This window comes from Manis pentadactyla, chromosome 11 (genome assembly GCF_030020395.1).
Source record: "Manis pentadactyla isolate mManPen7 chromosome 11, mManPen7.hap1, whole genome shotgun sequence".
Classification (NCBI taxonomy): domain Eukaryota; kingdom Metazoa; phylum Chordata; class Mammalia; order Pholidota; family Manidae; genus Manis; species Manis pentadactyla.
Genome location: NC_080029.1, coordinates 26,567,049 through 26,581,469, shown reverse-complemented (window position 1 = coordinate 26,581,469; position 14,421 = coordinate 26,567,049). Strand labels below are relative to the sequence as shown.

General features: G+C 47.2%; 1 protein-coding gene across 5 annotated transcripts in view; it reads left to right on the top strand.

Moving 5' to 3' along the window:
* The window catches only part of FLVCR2 (FLVCR heme transporter 2), a 54,711-nt gene that overhangs the window by 36,719 nt on the left and 3,571 nt on the right, over positions 1-14,421 (top strand). For 2 of the 5 annotated variants that reach the window (XM_057488302.1, XM_036913112.2), the window contains 6 exons: positions 5,251-5,318; positions 6,577-6,680; positions 9,484-9,594; positions 10,736-10,841; positions 10,991-11,102; positions 11,667-11,722. In XM_057488302.1, the coding sequence (XP_057344285.1) occupies positions 5,251-5,318; positions 6,577-6,680; positions 9,484-9,594; positions 10,736-10,841; positions 10,991-11,102; positions 11,667-11,722 (557 nt within the window). The remainder of the gene's footprint in view (positions 1-5,250; positions 5,319-6,576; positions 6,681-9,483; positions 9,595-10,735; positions 10,842-10,990; positions 11,103-11,666; positions 11,723-14,421) is intronic. The other 3 variants (XM_036913114.2, XM_036913113.2, XM_057488303.1) reach the window with 3 other exon arrangements.

Below are 14,421 nucleotides of genomic sequence, written 5' to 3'. Positions count from 1 at the left end.
ATGCCAAAGCCCATCTTCCTGACTACGGTGCCATTTTGCCTCCCCGTGCAGAAAGGAGCCTCTTGGAGACAAGGGCTCTTTTCTTTGCCCCATTTTGCCTTAGTGGTCTGGGGGTCTACCTAGGGGAGTATGCTTTTCTTCAGATTCAATCCTCCAGACCAGTTGCCAGGGGATAGCTTTCTACCAGGGTGTAGGACTAGAGTTCTAGGGGTTTGAAAGCAGGACCAGGTCACAGTGTCCAGCTGTCTTTGGGATTTGGGAATGATAGGCTCTCAGCCTTAGTGTATCTCTCTAAGTTTACAGGTCATATGAAGGCAGTGTTTGGCATTCAGTCCACCTAAGAATGTCTTTTTTTTCCCATCAAATCTTTGCCCCAAATGAAAAGAAAAAGCCCTTCACAAATTAAATTAGATGCTTTGAAACCCTCCAGAATCCCCCCATTCTTCCCCCTTCCTTCCTGCTGTTTCAGGTTGGGTTTGGAAGAGGGAGATGTTTCCTACTTTTTATATTGTACATAGAATGTTCATATTTTCCTCCAAATTATATGCGCTTAAGGGCATGTAACTGGGTATCAAGCAGATGATAGCTTTTCACAGGCACATTTGCAGGATGTGGGGGTGAACATGTGTTGGGGTAAGAGCCTTGAATGCCAGACCAGTGAGCTCAGAGTTGGCACGTAAAGAATGGGATGTCTGTTTTGGTGTCAGCTCTGCCAGTTACTGAGTGTACCACCTTTACCCATCCTTTGTCTAGTTACTTTCTTCTCAGAAAATAGTAACATTTGCTTGTCATTAGAGTGCTCTCCAAGAAAACGAAACCTTATAAAGCAATTGTAAGTGAACACACTGCATCCGCATGGTGGTTGTGTTGGTGAATTTGCTGGTTTCCTACATTCTTTTGTTGGTCTGCACTAGATTTTGAGGCTTTCCAAGTGCTCTTCCAAGCTGCTGAGTCAGCTGCCCAGAGCTGAGGTGCAGAGATACAGTAGAGCCTTCGCAGGAGTTCCAGGGTACCAGTGTTCCTGTTTTTTTCCTAGAGGTTTCTGGCCACCCCCTTCTAGATAGGTTTGAGAGGTAAAGTAAGAGCTATCCAGCTACATTTGAATTTCAGATAAACAATGCATTCCTTTTAGTATAAACACATCCCACACAATATTTGAGGCATATTTTGCTAAAAAATTACTTATCTGAAGTTCATTTTTACCTGGATGTGCTGTTTCTTTTCCCAAATCTGGCAGCCCAACGTATAGGGGAGGAGGTGCTGAGGCTGGGTTTGTGCTTGATGTTGATGAAATATCACAGGCAGGAGAAACTCTTTCCTCCTCTAGTGAGATGCCTCCCTCCTCCCAAGTCTGGCAGCACAGGGAGGTGCAGGACTTGGCCCAGGTCTCCCAGGGTGTGGGAGTAGGGCAGGTCCTGTGATGGAACAGCAGACGGGGTGTGGTGGGGTGCAGAAAAGAACCTTTCTTCAGCTACCTTCTTGTGTCTCTAGGTCTTGTTTGCATGTGGCCTCCTCTGCTGTCTTTTAATCAGTGGTATAACAACTGCCATGTTAAAAAGAACTATTGAAAAAGGCTCCTCTTCGAGAGACTGCCTTCAAGGGGAATAATTTTCCATATTGTCACCCAGCCTTGTCTCCAGCTGTGCTTCTGAATAATCTTCCACTTTGAACATCTCTACTCAGAGACTCAGTAGGTGGCCTGAGGACACCTTCCCTTGGGCCTTTCAAGGGCTTTACTGCCGCCCCACTTACATGGGCCTAGGATGGGAGCTGTGTGCCCGCCCTCTCTACAATCCCGGCTTAAGAGTGGGTTTAGCATCCTCCTGATTCCCTAGAGCTTTGCTGAGGTCAGGCTGGCCCTTTAAAACAAAGGCTCGCTCTGAGTTCAGGAAGGACCAAGGGGAAATGAACACAGAGTAATCAGCACCTAGACATAGGATTCAACTAGATGCTTTCCCAAGCTTGCCTGATAATGGACTTCCCTGGGGTGCTCAGTTGAATGTATGCGTAGATTTCTATGCTTCTCTTCTGGAAATTCAAATTCAGCATCTGGGTTGGGGCCTGGCAGTCTGCTTTTAACAAGCATTCCTGGTGATTCTGTTTTGATTCACCTCTAAACCAGGTGTGTCGTGGGTCAGTATCAGGGGAGAAGCCCCTTCCCGTCCCAGCTGCCTCCGTGTTAACCCCAGCACCTGAGAGCCTGCGCCTGGTCTTTGATCTCCCATATTCCTGAAGCCATTTGTTTCAAACTCCAGTGGGTTTAAGAAATGTTCAGGGGTTTTGTTGTTGTTTCTAAAACAAAGATTTCCAGATCCATTCCATGAGAATCAGATTTATTAGGTCCAGGGAGGAGCCCAGGAATCCTCATTTTTTAAACTCTAAGGGCTTCTCATGCCAGTGGTCTCTGGATCACAGTTGAAAAAACTGGTCTTCACAAAGGAGAGAAACTCAGTGTAGTAGCACAGCCTTTCTGACTTCCTAAAGCCTGCCTCCTCAATGATATGGGCACTTCGGCACTTCTCCTGGGTGACTGATGCCAGGAATGACCAGGCTTCACAGGAGTATGGCCCTGGCTGGCAGGCTTACCTTGCTGGCGATAATCATAGCCAAATATAACACAGTAACCTGCACTCCGCGAAGAGGTCCTCACGCACAGGGAGGAGCAAGCCTTTCATTCCTGCCCTTCAGTGTGGGCACTGAACTCCTGGGTTTTGACAGTGGAATGGACTCATGTCATTTAACCATGCCTGGCAACCTTTGACAATATGGGGAGTGATGTCTAGGTTAAATTGATTCAGAAACCATGCCTAAGCTCCTAATTCCTCTAGGGCTGGACTATAGAAACAATTGGAAAGAACGGCAGCCTTCCAGAGTGAACCCCTGCCCTCCCCTTTCCCCTTCCCTCCACCCTTACCGCCCTTGCTTCCCCCCATCCTTGCCTTAGCCCTGATGCAGGCTCCTGTCTGGCTGGGAGCCGGGCTGGCTCTTAGTAAACCACACTAGTCTAACTGAGCCAGGGTCTCGAACTTGAGCACTATCAGAATTATCTGCAGGGCTGTTCAAACACAGATTGTGAGCCCCACTCTGGGAGTTTCTACAGGAGTAGGTCTGGGGTCAGGTCAGCTGTCTGCACTTCTACAGATAGACCGCAGACCACACTGGCTCAGATTTCCTTCAACCATGGAGCCCCAGAGAAACTGCTCAGCTTCTGTAGTGTGGGTCAGTCTGCTTCTGTTTCTGCCTTTTTCAGAGCCATAAAAGCAACTCCATTTTTTATTTGTTTGTTTATTTTTTGCCTCCATTCCTCCTGGGTAATTTCCCTGTGTTTCCTGTGGCTTCTGTTCTCCTTGTTCACCCCAGTCAGGCCGCAGGCTGAGCGCAGCAGTCCCACCTGGAGCTGAGCATGATGAGGAGGAGCGGTCCCTTGCCCGTTGTGCTGGTGGGCTGGCCCGGAGGCTGAGAGGGGAGTGAACAGCAGGAAGAGGGGCTGTTTTCATCTTTCTCCTCCCCATCCACCTTTTCAGGAAGGCGCCTCCTGTGAGCGCTCTTGATTCAGGAATGGAATTTCCAAGTGGTCAGGTGTGTGGTATAAAGCTTAGTCAGGTATGCTGGCTGGGTAAGAAGTTACCAAGAACGTCCAAGTCCTCACCATCAGTGTGGCAGTTGTAGTGACATTTGGTGACACTCCTAGGTTTGCCAGCCCATGGTGGCTCTGTGCCACTCAGGAGGTGGCATTGAGCACAACCTTGTTGCATCTCTGAGGAAACCTGCTGGGAGAGGCTGGGACATGAAATGGCCGGTCACCTGAGCTGGAGAAATCTTTGGGAATCCAGTTGGTGAGAGTGTAAGATAGAGTGATGAAGGTGGAGGACTTTAGAGCCACACGCCTGGGTTCAGTTCCAGCCCTGCCTTGTACTACCTGGGTGGCTGTGGCAGTGGTAAAACTCCTTTGCCCGTCTGCATGAGAATCTGACCTTCACTTAACTTTGTGTCTCATTCCTTTGGGAACCTGATAAAGGGAACAGGTCAACGGATTTAGGCAACACTGCTTATGATGAAGTGACCTGTCGTGATGAAAATGACTACAGCTGGATGGGGGGACCTTAGCATATCTGGTAGGAAGCCATTCTTTGTGTTTCTCTGAGCACAGTGACTGCTTTCACTGGCCTGTCCTTCATGGGGAACCTGGAAGTATGCCTGTGGAGTCGTTACAAGCAGTAGTGGCTCCCGTGAGGTGCTAAAACAGGGTGGTTGCTGTAGTCCCCTCTCCCTGCACCCGAGCCATCAGCTTGAGGGCTGAAGAGAATGGCTCCGATGCTTGATGGACTGGGTTCCTGTGGCTTGGTTCCGTTGAAGAGGAGCTCCTGAGGCTGCCCTGCCCACAAGCTCTGTCCTGTCTTAGCGCCTTCTAAGTGGACCTAATGTCAGGTATGCTGGCGGTAGTCTTGTGAGCTTCAAAATCAGTTAAGATTAAAAAGATTCCTGGTGGGCATTACAGTGACCTCTGTATTTGTTTTTAAACTTTGTGCATTTTGCTCATCTATATACAATAGCAACAGTAATATGACCTCCCTTTCAGGGTTGTTATAAGGAATATAAGGTGTTCCAGCGGGGTCTGGGACAGGAGTGTGTACTGTGGCCACTGCCGCCATCTTTATGAAGGGAGGGCAGGTGGCCCTTTCTGCTTTGGGTCTTAGTTACTGACTCACTGTAGGGCTGTGGACAAATGGCCTCATGCTCTAAGGACACAGATTCTCACAGCATATTCTAGGCGCTCCATTTATTTGTTAGCTGAAGCCATGAATTAGGAGAGTTTTCAGAATCCTTTCTGACCTCAAATACAAGATTTTGTGTGACATTGAATCGGAGAAGAAAGTTGAAGGAAGAATGGGAAAAGAGGTGAGAAGCCCCTTGCAGAAGAAATGGTCTCAGGGGTCAGAGGTCTGAAGCATCTGGAGAGGGGATAGGTCACCAGGAAGAGGTAGAAGTATCCAGGAGATCCATTGATCCCACAGGTCAATCCTTAAGAGGAATGTGGATGATTCTGACTGGGGAGTAAACTTTCCATAGCCTGTGTTCCCAAGGCAGGGTTAAAAGGATCAGAGGGCAATGGTGTGTAGCTAAGAAATGGTTAAAGTGGTTACTTTTTGTTGTTGGAGTATTTATTGGACAACTTCTTGGGGGGAGAGGTCAGCAGTGGCCCCAGCAAAAGGCTGACCCTAATGCTGTGTTTCTCCCTCCCTCCTTCAGGTCTGAATGCTGGTGCTTTTTATGCCTTGTCTACTCTGCTGAATCGCATGGTGATCTTGCACTACCCGGTAAGGGAGTTCCCTAAACATGCTGGATCAGAGAGAATGAGCTCTCTAAGTCCGTCCCAGCAGGAGCTGGGGCAGCCGTGAGCTCTTGGTTCCCTGCAGTTCTCAGCAGCATGCTTATGGTGGTATGCTTCTGGGATTTGGAAGGAGATGGCCCGGAATCTCAACCCCAGCTCTACTGGTACTAAACTATATGATAAGCTGGTTAGGCCTCTGAGCTCTCATTTTGTCTTTTCTGCAAAGAAGCATACTTTCACTTGTTGAAAGATTATTTTTAGGATTAGAAAGTAAATAATATGTGGTGTATATATATTCATATCTATTATATATATAAAAAACATAGCATGGTGCCTGGTGATACAGTAGGTAATATATATACAGAGAATCACATATGAAATATTTAGTTTGCAAAATTATTTGTAATTGTAAGATATGGGCAAGGTTTAATTTTGAACTCTTACTTGCTCCACTGAAAGCATTTTTTAAATGTTTCTGGAATGAGTGAGGGCTGGATACTGGGAATGGGTACAGAGGTTCCAGGAGTCAGCAATCCCAGGTCCAGCCATCTTTGCAAAGGGTCTCATGCTTACCGAGGTGGTGGGCCACTGTGGCTAAGTGTTCCCGTTTTGGTCTTGGATGGCTCTGAGTTCAAATCCTTGTTCTGCACTTAATAAATGCCTCATGACCTTAGGCTAGGAGGTTAATCTCACTGTGCCTCAGTTTCTTCATCTGGAAAATAGGGAATATTGATTCCTAACTTTATGGTGGGGACTTAGGAGAATAATCGAGATGATAATGTAAAATCCTCAACATGGTACCTGGCTCATAATAAGCACTCAAAAATTGAACTATTATCTTCCTATTGCTTTTGATAGCTTAAAATACCTAAGTATAGAATATTTAGATATACATATTTCAGTTTCCCCATCTCTGAAATGGGAATAATGACAAGATAAAAGCATTGCTATAAGGATTAAATTAAGAAAAAAATCTACCTAAATGTGGCTCTAAAGACAGACCTTGCCTCACCTCAGCATCCAGTATTATGCGCAGACGTCAGGATTGTGTCACGTCGGGACAGCTAATCTAGGATTTGCTCCCTGTTGGCAGCTGCTTACAGGCCACCTTGCCCTGGTACTTTCTGAGAATTGGCTCTAAGGGGGCCCTGGTTACTTGCTTTGCCCCTTTACCTTATGGTGTCTGTGTTCTGTCTGGTGTCTTGTCTTGCTGCTGGTGGTCACTGGGGCTGTGGTTTTTCCAGGGGGAAGAAGTGAATGCTGGGAGAATCGGCCTGACCATCGTCATTGCAGGAATGCTTGGGGCTATGATCTCAGGGATCTGGCTGGATAGGTCCAAGACCTACAAGTAAGTGCCTTCCTCTTGGACTGAGAACTGGGGACCCCTGTTTTGGAAAGACATAATTCATTAGCAATATGGCTACAAAGGTTTGTGTGTGGTGGCCGTGGTGGGCAGAGTGGTCAAATGGCTCAAATTTCTCTGAGCCTCAGTTTCCCCATTTACAAAATGAGGGAAACAATACCCGCCCTGTGGGGACCTTAGGAAGATCAGAGAGGAGGACATGAGGCCTGGCAAAGTGCTCCTCCTCACCCCCACTCCCCATGTGGCTGTGGAAGGGGCAGATGAGGGAGAAATGAAAATGGATGTTGAAAAATGTCAGTTGGGAAATTTGTGGGAACCCCAAAGAGTGGAGATGAGTCTCAACCCCATGGGTTGGATCCCTGGGGTTAACAAAGATGCTCTGTTTCCTCTGGTTTGCATTATGTTATCTTGCAATTGCTTATGCCTCCTTGGTTAATACTGTGATGTGTCTTGGGCCTGAATGCCCAGTGCATTTCTAAGAGCCTAGAGCAGTCTGTCTAAGATTTTAGCATATGCCGGGCTAATCCAGAATGCTTATTAAAAATACAGATTCCTGGGCCCCACCCCCTTGGATACCAATTCAGTAGGGGATTTACATTTGTTAAAGCAATCTGGGCATCTTGATTCAGTAGCCAGGCTTGGAGAAAAGTTTCTGTAGAACAGAGACCCCCATCCTTCCCTTCTTGCTGCATCTTTCCAGCACTCCACATGCACTGGGATGCTGCTTGGCAGGGTAGCTGCCGGGGCTGCCCTGGGCTGGAGCAGGGTGGCATTCTGGGCTGCTTTGTTGAGGCCTCCAAGTTCCCAGTGTCTGGAGGCAACAGACAGTGGCAGACCTGTTCTCTGCCACACAAGCCCACTTCTGTGGGGCTCTGGTCAGACCAGGACTGTCTCTGGATGCCCTAGTCAAAGGCCAATTGAGGCCGTCCCTGGGATGTGGCTGCCTGGTTAGACATGATGAGGAGCCTGGCTCAGCTTAATTACTGCTGGTGGAGCTTGGCCTCCGTCTCGTCTCTGCCGTCTGTCAGTTGCTCGCTTCAGCCAGACATGAGAGCAGTGAGGACTGGCCCCCCCCAACCAGTGAACAGCAGTGTCCCTTTTTCCAGGACTGGCTTTGTGGCAGGAGAAGGGAGGGATTGGAATGTTGGCTGGGCTGGGATGTGGGCAGCCAGATGATTCAGATGAACTAGAAAATATCATACAAGGGTTGGAGAGGACGCTTCAGAACCTAGATGTCATTAGTTCCTAGTGTCCCTTGACGTCTAAGTCCTATGTCAGCAAGAGACATTTTCCTCCCCACACTATTGCCCAGGTAGAGGAAGGATGAGAGACCTGTGGGATCTGGTCGTTTTGGTGCCGGTCTGTTATCCCTAAGGCTCCCAGATTGTCCCATTTGGTTTGGAGGCTAGAAATTGGGTGGCAGGTCTTTTATCACAGATAGTTTTTCTAGATGGGTCAGTGGCTTAAGATGAAGCTATGGTTAAACAGATAAGGCAAAAGATGAGCTTGTGGTAAGGTCAGCGAGAGCCTGGTGCCCAAGGAATTGTCCTCTGCAGGGTGGGTTAGACTAGGTGAGGGGAACAGGGTGGAGGAAGAAAAGCTCCTCTACCCTCAGCAGCTACTTTGAAGCACCAGGTGGGGTCCCTTGGAAGCTTGGCCTAGAGTTTTTCGAAAGATGCAGCCACATAGCATATTCCCGTGCACAGTACAAGAAGGGGCACAGGTTTCAGATTCCAGCTCTGGGTTTCAATCCCAGCTCGGCATTTACTCAATGTGTGACTTTGGACAAGTAACTTAACTGGTCTGAGCCTCAGTTTCCTTTTAGTAAAATCAGGAATAGCCATAGATTTCTTGCTGGGTTTTTGTAAGAGTTGAGTAAAATAATAAATGCATGTAAAGTACTTAACAGAATCCCTGGCACCCAGTAAATGCAGTATTAGCTCGTATCTGCTGGTTTCTGGCTGTGTTTCTGGCTTCAGGGGAGACGAGTGAAGTCTTTAACTTCCATTGTCCCGAGTCCTGATGTTCATGGCAGGAGGGCAGAGGGATGTGTAGAGCTCATGCCCTACCACAAGTAGGACATGGAGAAGGATGCAGGTCTGTCTGCATGAGGCAGGGTGGCAGCAGAGTCATGAGTGGGCACCAAAGGAGGAGAAGTGCTAGAGGGGTACAAACACGGTGACCCTGACGGAAACCAGCATGTTGCTGATGGTCCTTCTGAGGGGATGCACGGAGGGGAATATAACAGGGAGTGGGTGGAACTTTCTGTTTTTGGCTTTGATGTCAAGCACTTAGTTCAGGGCTGGAGAATGTTCTGTCTTAGTTCCTACTGTCTGGAGCAGTTCAGATTCAGCTGTGCTGCACCTGTACACATGGCAACAGGATGAACTTCAGGAAGGTGGAATCTGAAAGTCACATCACTGCCCAGCATTGGCATGCGTCTTGGGCAAGAGCAGACAAACAGAACTGGACTGCTTCTGGACTGGTCCTGCATGCCACTGCCAACTGACCAAGGCTGATGTTTGTCCTGGTTATTTTTTTGGTGGGGGTTGAGGAGAGGAGAGGGCTGAGCCCTTCTTGCTTCTGGGTATGGTGCAGCTTGATAGGATTGAAAGGGTTCTATAGGAGAGGAACACAAATGCAGCCAGAGGGTTTCTGATGTCCCAGCACATGGCACAAGGCTTGACACATAGCACGTGCCCAGTAGATACCTAGAGTATGAATTAATGAATGATCGATCCTGTTAAAGTCAGAAGCATGTGGCTGACTACTTTGCCTCTGCTTGCAGGGAGACAACCCTGGTGGTCTATATCATGACTGTGGTGGGCATGGTGGTATACACATTTACCTTGAACCTGAGACGCCTGTGGGTAGTGTTCATCACTGCTGGCACAATGGGGTAAGTTTCACCTCTAGCTTACTTAAGTGGAGAGCACTATCCCTGGCTCCAAAGCTTCCCACAGCCTAGGAAGCAATATTGATCCCTTTGCTGCCTTCTTACTGACCTCTGGTGATGTGGAAATGGTGCCCCAAGGTCTTGTTTACTTGTGGCACTTCAAAAGGCCGCCTGCGGCTTCCAGGCCCATCCATGCTGTTGGGATAGAGTATGTCCTTCACAGACCTCTGGGAGGCCAGGAAATGTTTAGTCTTTTTTAGCTCTGCTTGGGACAACATGGGGTCACAGAAAGTACATGGGGCTTAGAATCAGAAAGTCTGGGTCCTGGTCTCAGTTCTGCTGTTGACTGTCTATTAGACCACAGGCATGTCACTTAACTGCTCTGAGCCTCAGTTTCCTCATCTGTAAATGAAGATTAGAGTAGCTTGTCTTGTAGAGGTGTTGGAAGGATTGAAAGAAATAACAGATGTGAAAATAGGAAGAAGTGTGGTGCTGATGTAAGGATTAGAATTGGAATTTTCTAGACCTGTTATATGAGAAAGTGTAGGAAATAATAATGAGTAGTAATACTCTTTCCACAGGGTACTCAGCTTTGCCTCCTAATTATTTTCCTATGGGAAGTATGTGTGTGTGAATGTGTGTATAAGAGAGGGTGTGAGAGTGCACGAGAGAGTGTGTGTGTGTGTGTGTGTGTGGTTGTGGGGACAGAGATAGATGCTCTTCTCATCTGCCCACTCTCTCATGGGACTGAAGAGGATTCTGAGCTCCTCCCTCCAGGTCCCGGAGAGCCGTGGAGATGCTGTTCAGTAGCTGGGGATTTCCTGCTCCCAGCCCAGGGCCTGTGTACCCACGGCTGAACACTCCAGACATCCCCACTCCTGTGAATGCTGACTGTCTGTAATTGATGGCTGGAGGAGGAGAAGCAGGGAACCCCCAAAGGCCTCCGAGCACAAAGCCTACATATGAACTTCTTCCTGGCCTGCAGGGGTTTCTTTCCTACGGGGATGGCTTGATGGCTCAAGGGCCTGGCATGTCTTGTCAGGAGGAAACAAAACAGGAAAAGGAGTTCTAAGGGAGCAGGGGCCGCCCAATCTTCTTGTTCTGGAAGTTCTCCAGCATCTTGTTTCTCTGATTTGGCCTTCAGTTTCTTTATGACTGGCTATCTCCCGCTGGGATTTGAGTTTGCTGTGGAGCTGACCTACCCAGAATCGGAAGGCATATCATCTGGCCTCCTCAACATGTCTGCCCAGGTAGGGCTCTTATTTGCTGGTGGTCCCCAGCAGGGGCTCTATGTTCTCTGCCTGGCTTGGCTGGCTCAGGCATTGCATTATGGCGTCTCAGTTCCCCCATGGGCTGGTTAGCTGGGCCCTTGTTTCCCATCTTCTTTGTGCCTTTCCAGGTATTTGGGATCATCTTCACCATCTTCCAGGGCCAGATCATTGACAACTACGGAACCATGCCTGGGAACATCTTCCTGTGTGCATTCCTTGCCCTTGGAGCAGCCCTCACTGGTGCACTGGGGCCTTGGGACTCAGGCTGCTCGTGGGCTGGGGCTTTTGGCAATTTGGGATCCCAGTGTCTTGACTGATCATACAAATGGGGGTCACATGCAGGGAGGCAGAGGGGGGGCTTGTCAGGAAATCTCTTTGGGAGGCAGTAGCATGTTGGGTGGATTAAGTACAGGCTTTGGCACCAAAAGACCCTTGTTTGAATCCTCGACTGTGAGGCTGACCTCCAGAGCTCTTTGACCTTGGGCAGGTGAAACAGCTTCTGGGAACTTCTATAAAATGGAGACTGTTGTGAGGATTAGAGCAATGTGTGCAGACTCTCTAGGAAATATAAGTGATCTACAGTTGACGGCCAGTGTCGTCATGGGACAGGCATGTCAGGGACAGCAGCATCCCCAGGCTTCATCAGGTTGGCTGCTGGCACCTGCAGCTCCCTGGGGTATCTGAAGTAGGTATGGGATGCCTGTGACCTGTGGGAAAGTGAGGGCTCCCTCTCTCGGATGAACGTGACCACTGGTTTGATAACTGTGTCTTTGTTGTTCTTCCTTCTTGATCCCTTGACCTCAGCATTCATTAGGCCAGATCTCCGGAGGCAGAAAGCCAACAAAGAAACTTCTGGGAATGTGAGTACGCGGGGGCTTGCTGGGCTGAGCTCCGGGTCCCAGGCTTTGCCAAGGATGTGGCAGTCTGGGTGGGTTGAGGGGGCTCCCAGAGTGGACTGGCACTGTGGTGGCTGTGAGACCAGCTCAACTTGCAAAAAGCCCTGCTTCCTTTCCTTCTAGCCTCCCTGCTCTGGTTCCTAGAACACATCACTGTTGTCACAGCCTGCTGAGCAGCGCCCACCCCTTGGGTCCCAACGCAGGTCCTGAGGCCTTTGTTCCGCTGCTTCCAGCCTGAGTCAGGGTTAAGAGAGGAAGGGTGGGCGCCTGTCATGGCAGTGGGGGCCCCGAGGCTGTAGCTCTGCTGGCAAGTGACGGCCCCTTAGGCAGTGCTATGGGTTGGAGGGAGTGGAGCCAATGAATTGCCAGCTGGGCTCCGAAAGGACAAGTCACGACCCAGGAGCTGATGGTAGTGGGGGAGAGGACCAGGAATATGATCTAGAACAGAAAAGTGTTCTGTCAGCTGGGAACTTATTTATTTATTTAATTTAAAAAAATAAGGTATCATTGATATACAATGTTATAAAGGTTTCACATGAGCAACATTGTGGTTATTACAGTCACCATATTATCAAGTCCCCCACCACCACCCCATTGCAGTCACTGTCCATCAGCATAATAAGATGCTATAGAGTCATTACGTGTCTTCTCTGTGCTATATTGCCTTCCCCGTGACCCTCCTACATTATGTGTGCTAGTCATAATACCCCTCAATCCCCTTCTCCCTCCCTCCCCACCCTCCCCACTCCCTTACCTTTTGTAACCACTAGTCCCTTCTTGGAGTCTGTGAGTCTGCTGTTGCTTTGCTACTTCAGTTTTGCTTTGTTGTTCTACTCCGCAAATGAGGGAGATCAGTTGGTACTTACTTGTCTTTCTCTGCCTGGCTTATTTCACTGAGCATAATACCCTCCAGCTCCATCCATGTTGTTGCAAATGGTAGGATTTGTTTTCTTCTTATGGCTGAGTAATACTCCATTGTGTGTATATATATATACCACATCTTCTTTATCCATTCATCTATTGATGGACACTTAGGTTGCTTCCATATCTTGGCTATTGTAAATAGTGCTGTGGTAAATGAAGGGGTGCATATGTCTTTTTGAATCTGTGATCTTGTTTTCTTTGGGTAAATTCTAGGAGTGGAATTTCTGGGTCACATAAATTTCTATTTTTAGTTTTTTGAGAAACCTCCATATTGCTTTCCACAATGTTTAAACTAATTTATGTTCCCACCAGCAGTGTAGGAGGGTTCCCCTTTCTCTGCATCCTCACCAGCATTTGTTGTTCCTAGTCTTTTGGATGTTGGCCATCCTAACTGGTGTGAGGTGATATCTCATTGTGGTTTTAGGCATTTCCCTGATAATTGGCGATGTGGAGCATCCTTTCTTGTGTCTGTTGGCCATCTGAATTTCTTCTTTGGAGAAGTGTCTGTTCAGGTCCTCTGCCCATTTTTTAATTGAGTTATTTGCTTTCTGGGTGTTGAGGTGTGTGAGTTCTTTATATAGTTTGGATGTTAATCCCCTATTGGATATCTTGTTTACAAATATATTTTTCCATACTGTAGGATGCCTTTTTGTTCTACTGATGGTGTCCTTTGCTGTACAAAAGGTTTTTAGTTTGATGCAGTCCCATTTGTTCATTTTTGCTTTTGTTTCCCTTGCCCGAGGAAATGTGTTCAGGAAAAAATTGCTCACGTTTATATTCAAGAGATTTTTGCCTATATTTTTCTTCTAAGAGTTTTATGGTTTCATGACCTACATTCAGGTCTTTGATCCATTTTGAGTTTACTTTTGTGTATGGAGTTAGACAACAGTCCAGTTTCATTCTCTTACATGTAGCTGTCCAGTTTTGCCAACACCAGTTGTTGAAGAGGATGTCATTTCCTCATTGTATATCCATGGCTCTTTTATCATATATTAGTTGGCCATATATATTTGGGTTTATGTCAGGGCTCTTTATCCTGTTCCATTGATCTATGGGTCTCTTCTTGTGCCAGTACCAAATTGTTTTGATTACTGTGGCTTTGTAGTAGAGCTTGAAGTCAGAGAGCATAATCCCCCCAGCTTTATTCTTCCTTCTCAGGATTGCTTGGCCTATTTGGGATCTTTTGTGGTTCTATATGAATTTTAGAACAATCTGCTCTAGTTCATTGAAGAATGCTGTTGGAATTTTGATAGGGATTGCATTGACTCTGTAGATTGCTTTCGGCAGGATGGCCATTTTGACAATATTAATTCTTCCATTTCGTGAGCACGGGATCTATTTCCATTCGTTAGTGTCTTCTTTGATTTCTCTCATGAGTGTCTTACAGTTTTCAGGGTATAGGTCTTTCACCTCCTTAGTTAGGTTTATTTCAGGTATTTTATTCTTTTTGATGCAATTGTAAATGGAATTGTTTTCCTGATTTTTCTTCCTCCTAGTTCATCAATAATATATAGGAATAGCTGGGAACTATTTTATCCACATTGTTAGGTATCAAATATGAGCCAGGATGGAAGGAATTTCAAATCTGAGGAGGAGTAAAAGTAGGATATTTCTTTAAAAATAAATAAAACATTCAAAACCTATTAAGGAATATATGTTCTTTGTAAAAAAAAAAACAAAAAGACAAACCTAAAAGATACCGAAAAGTATACAAAATTTAAAAATCCCCCTGTAATACT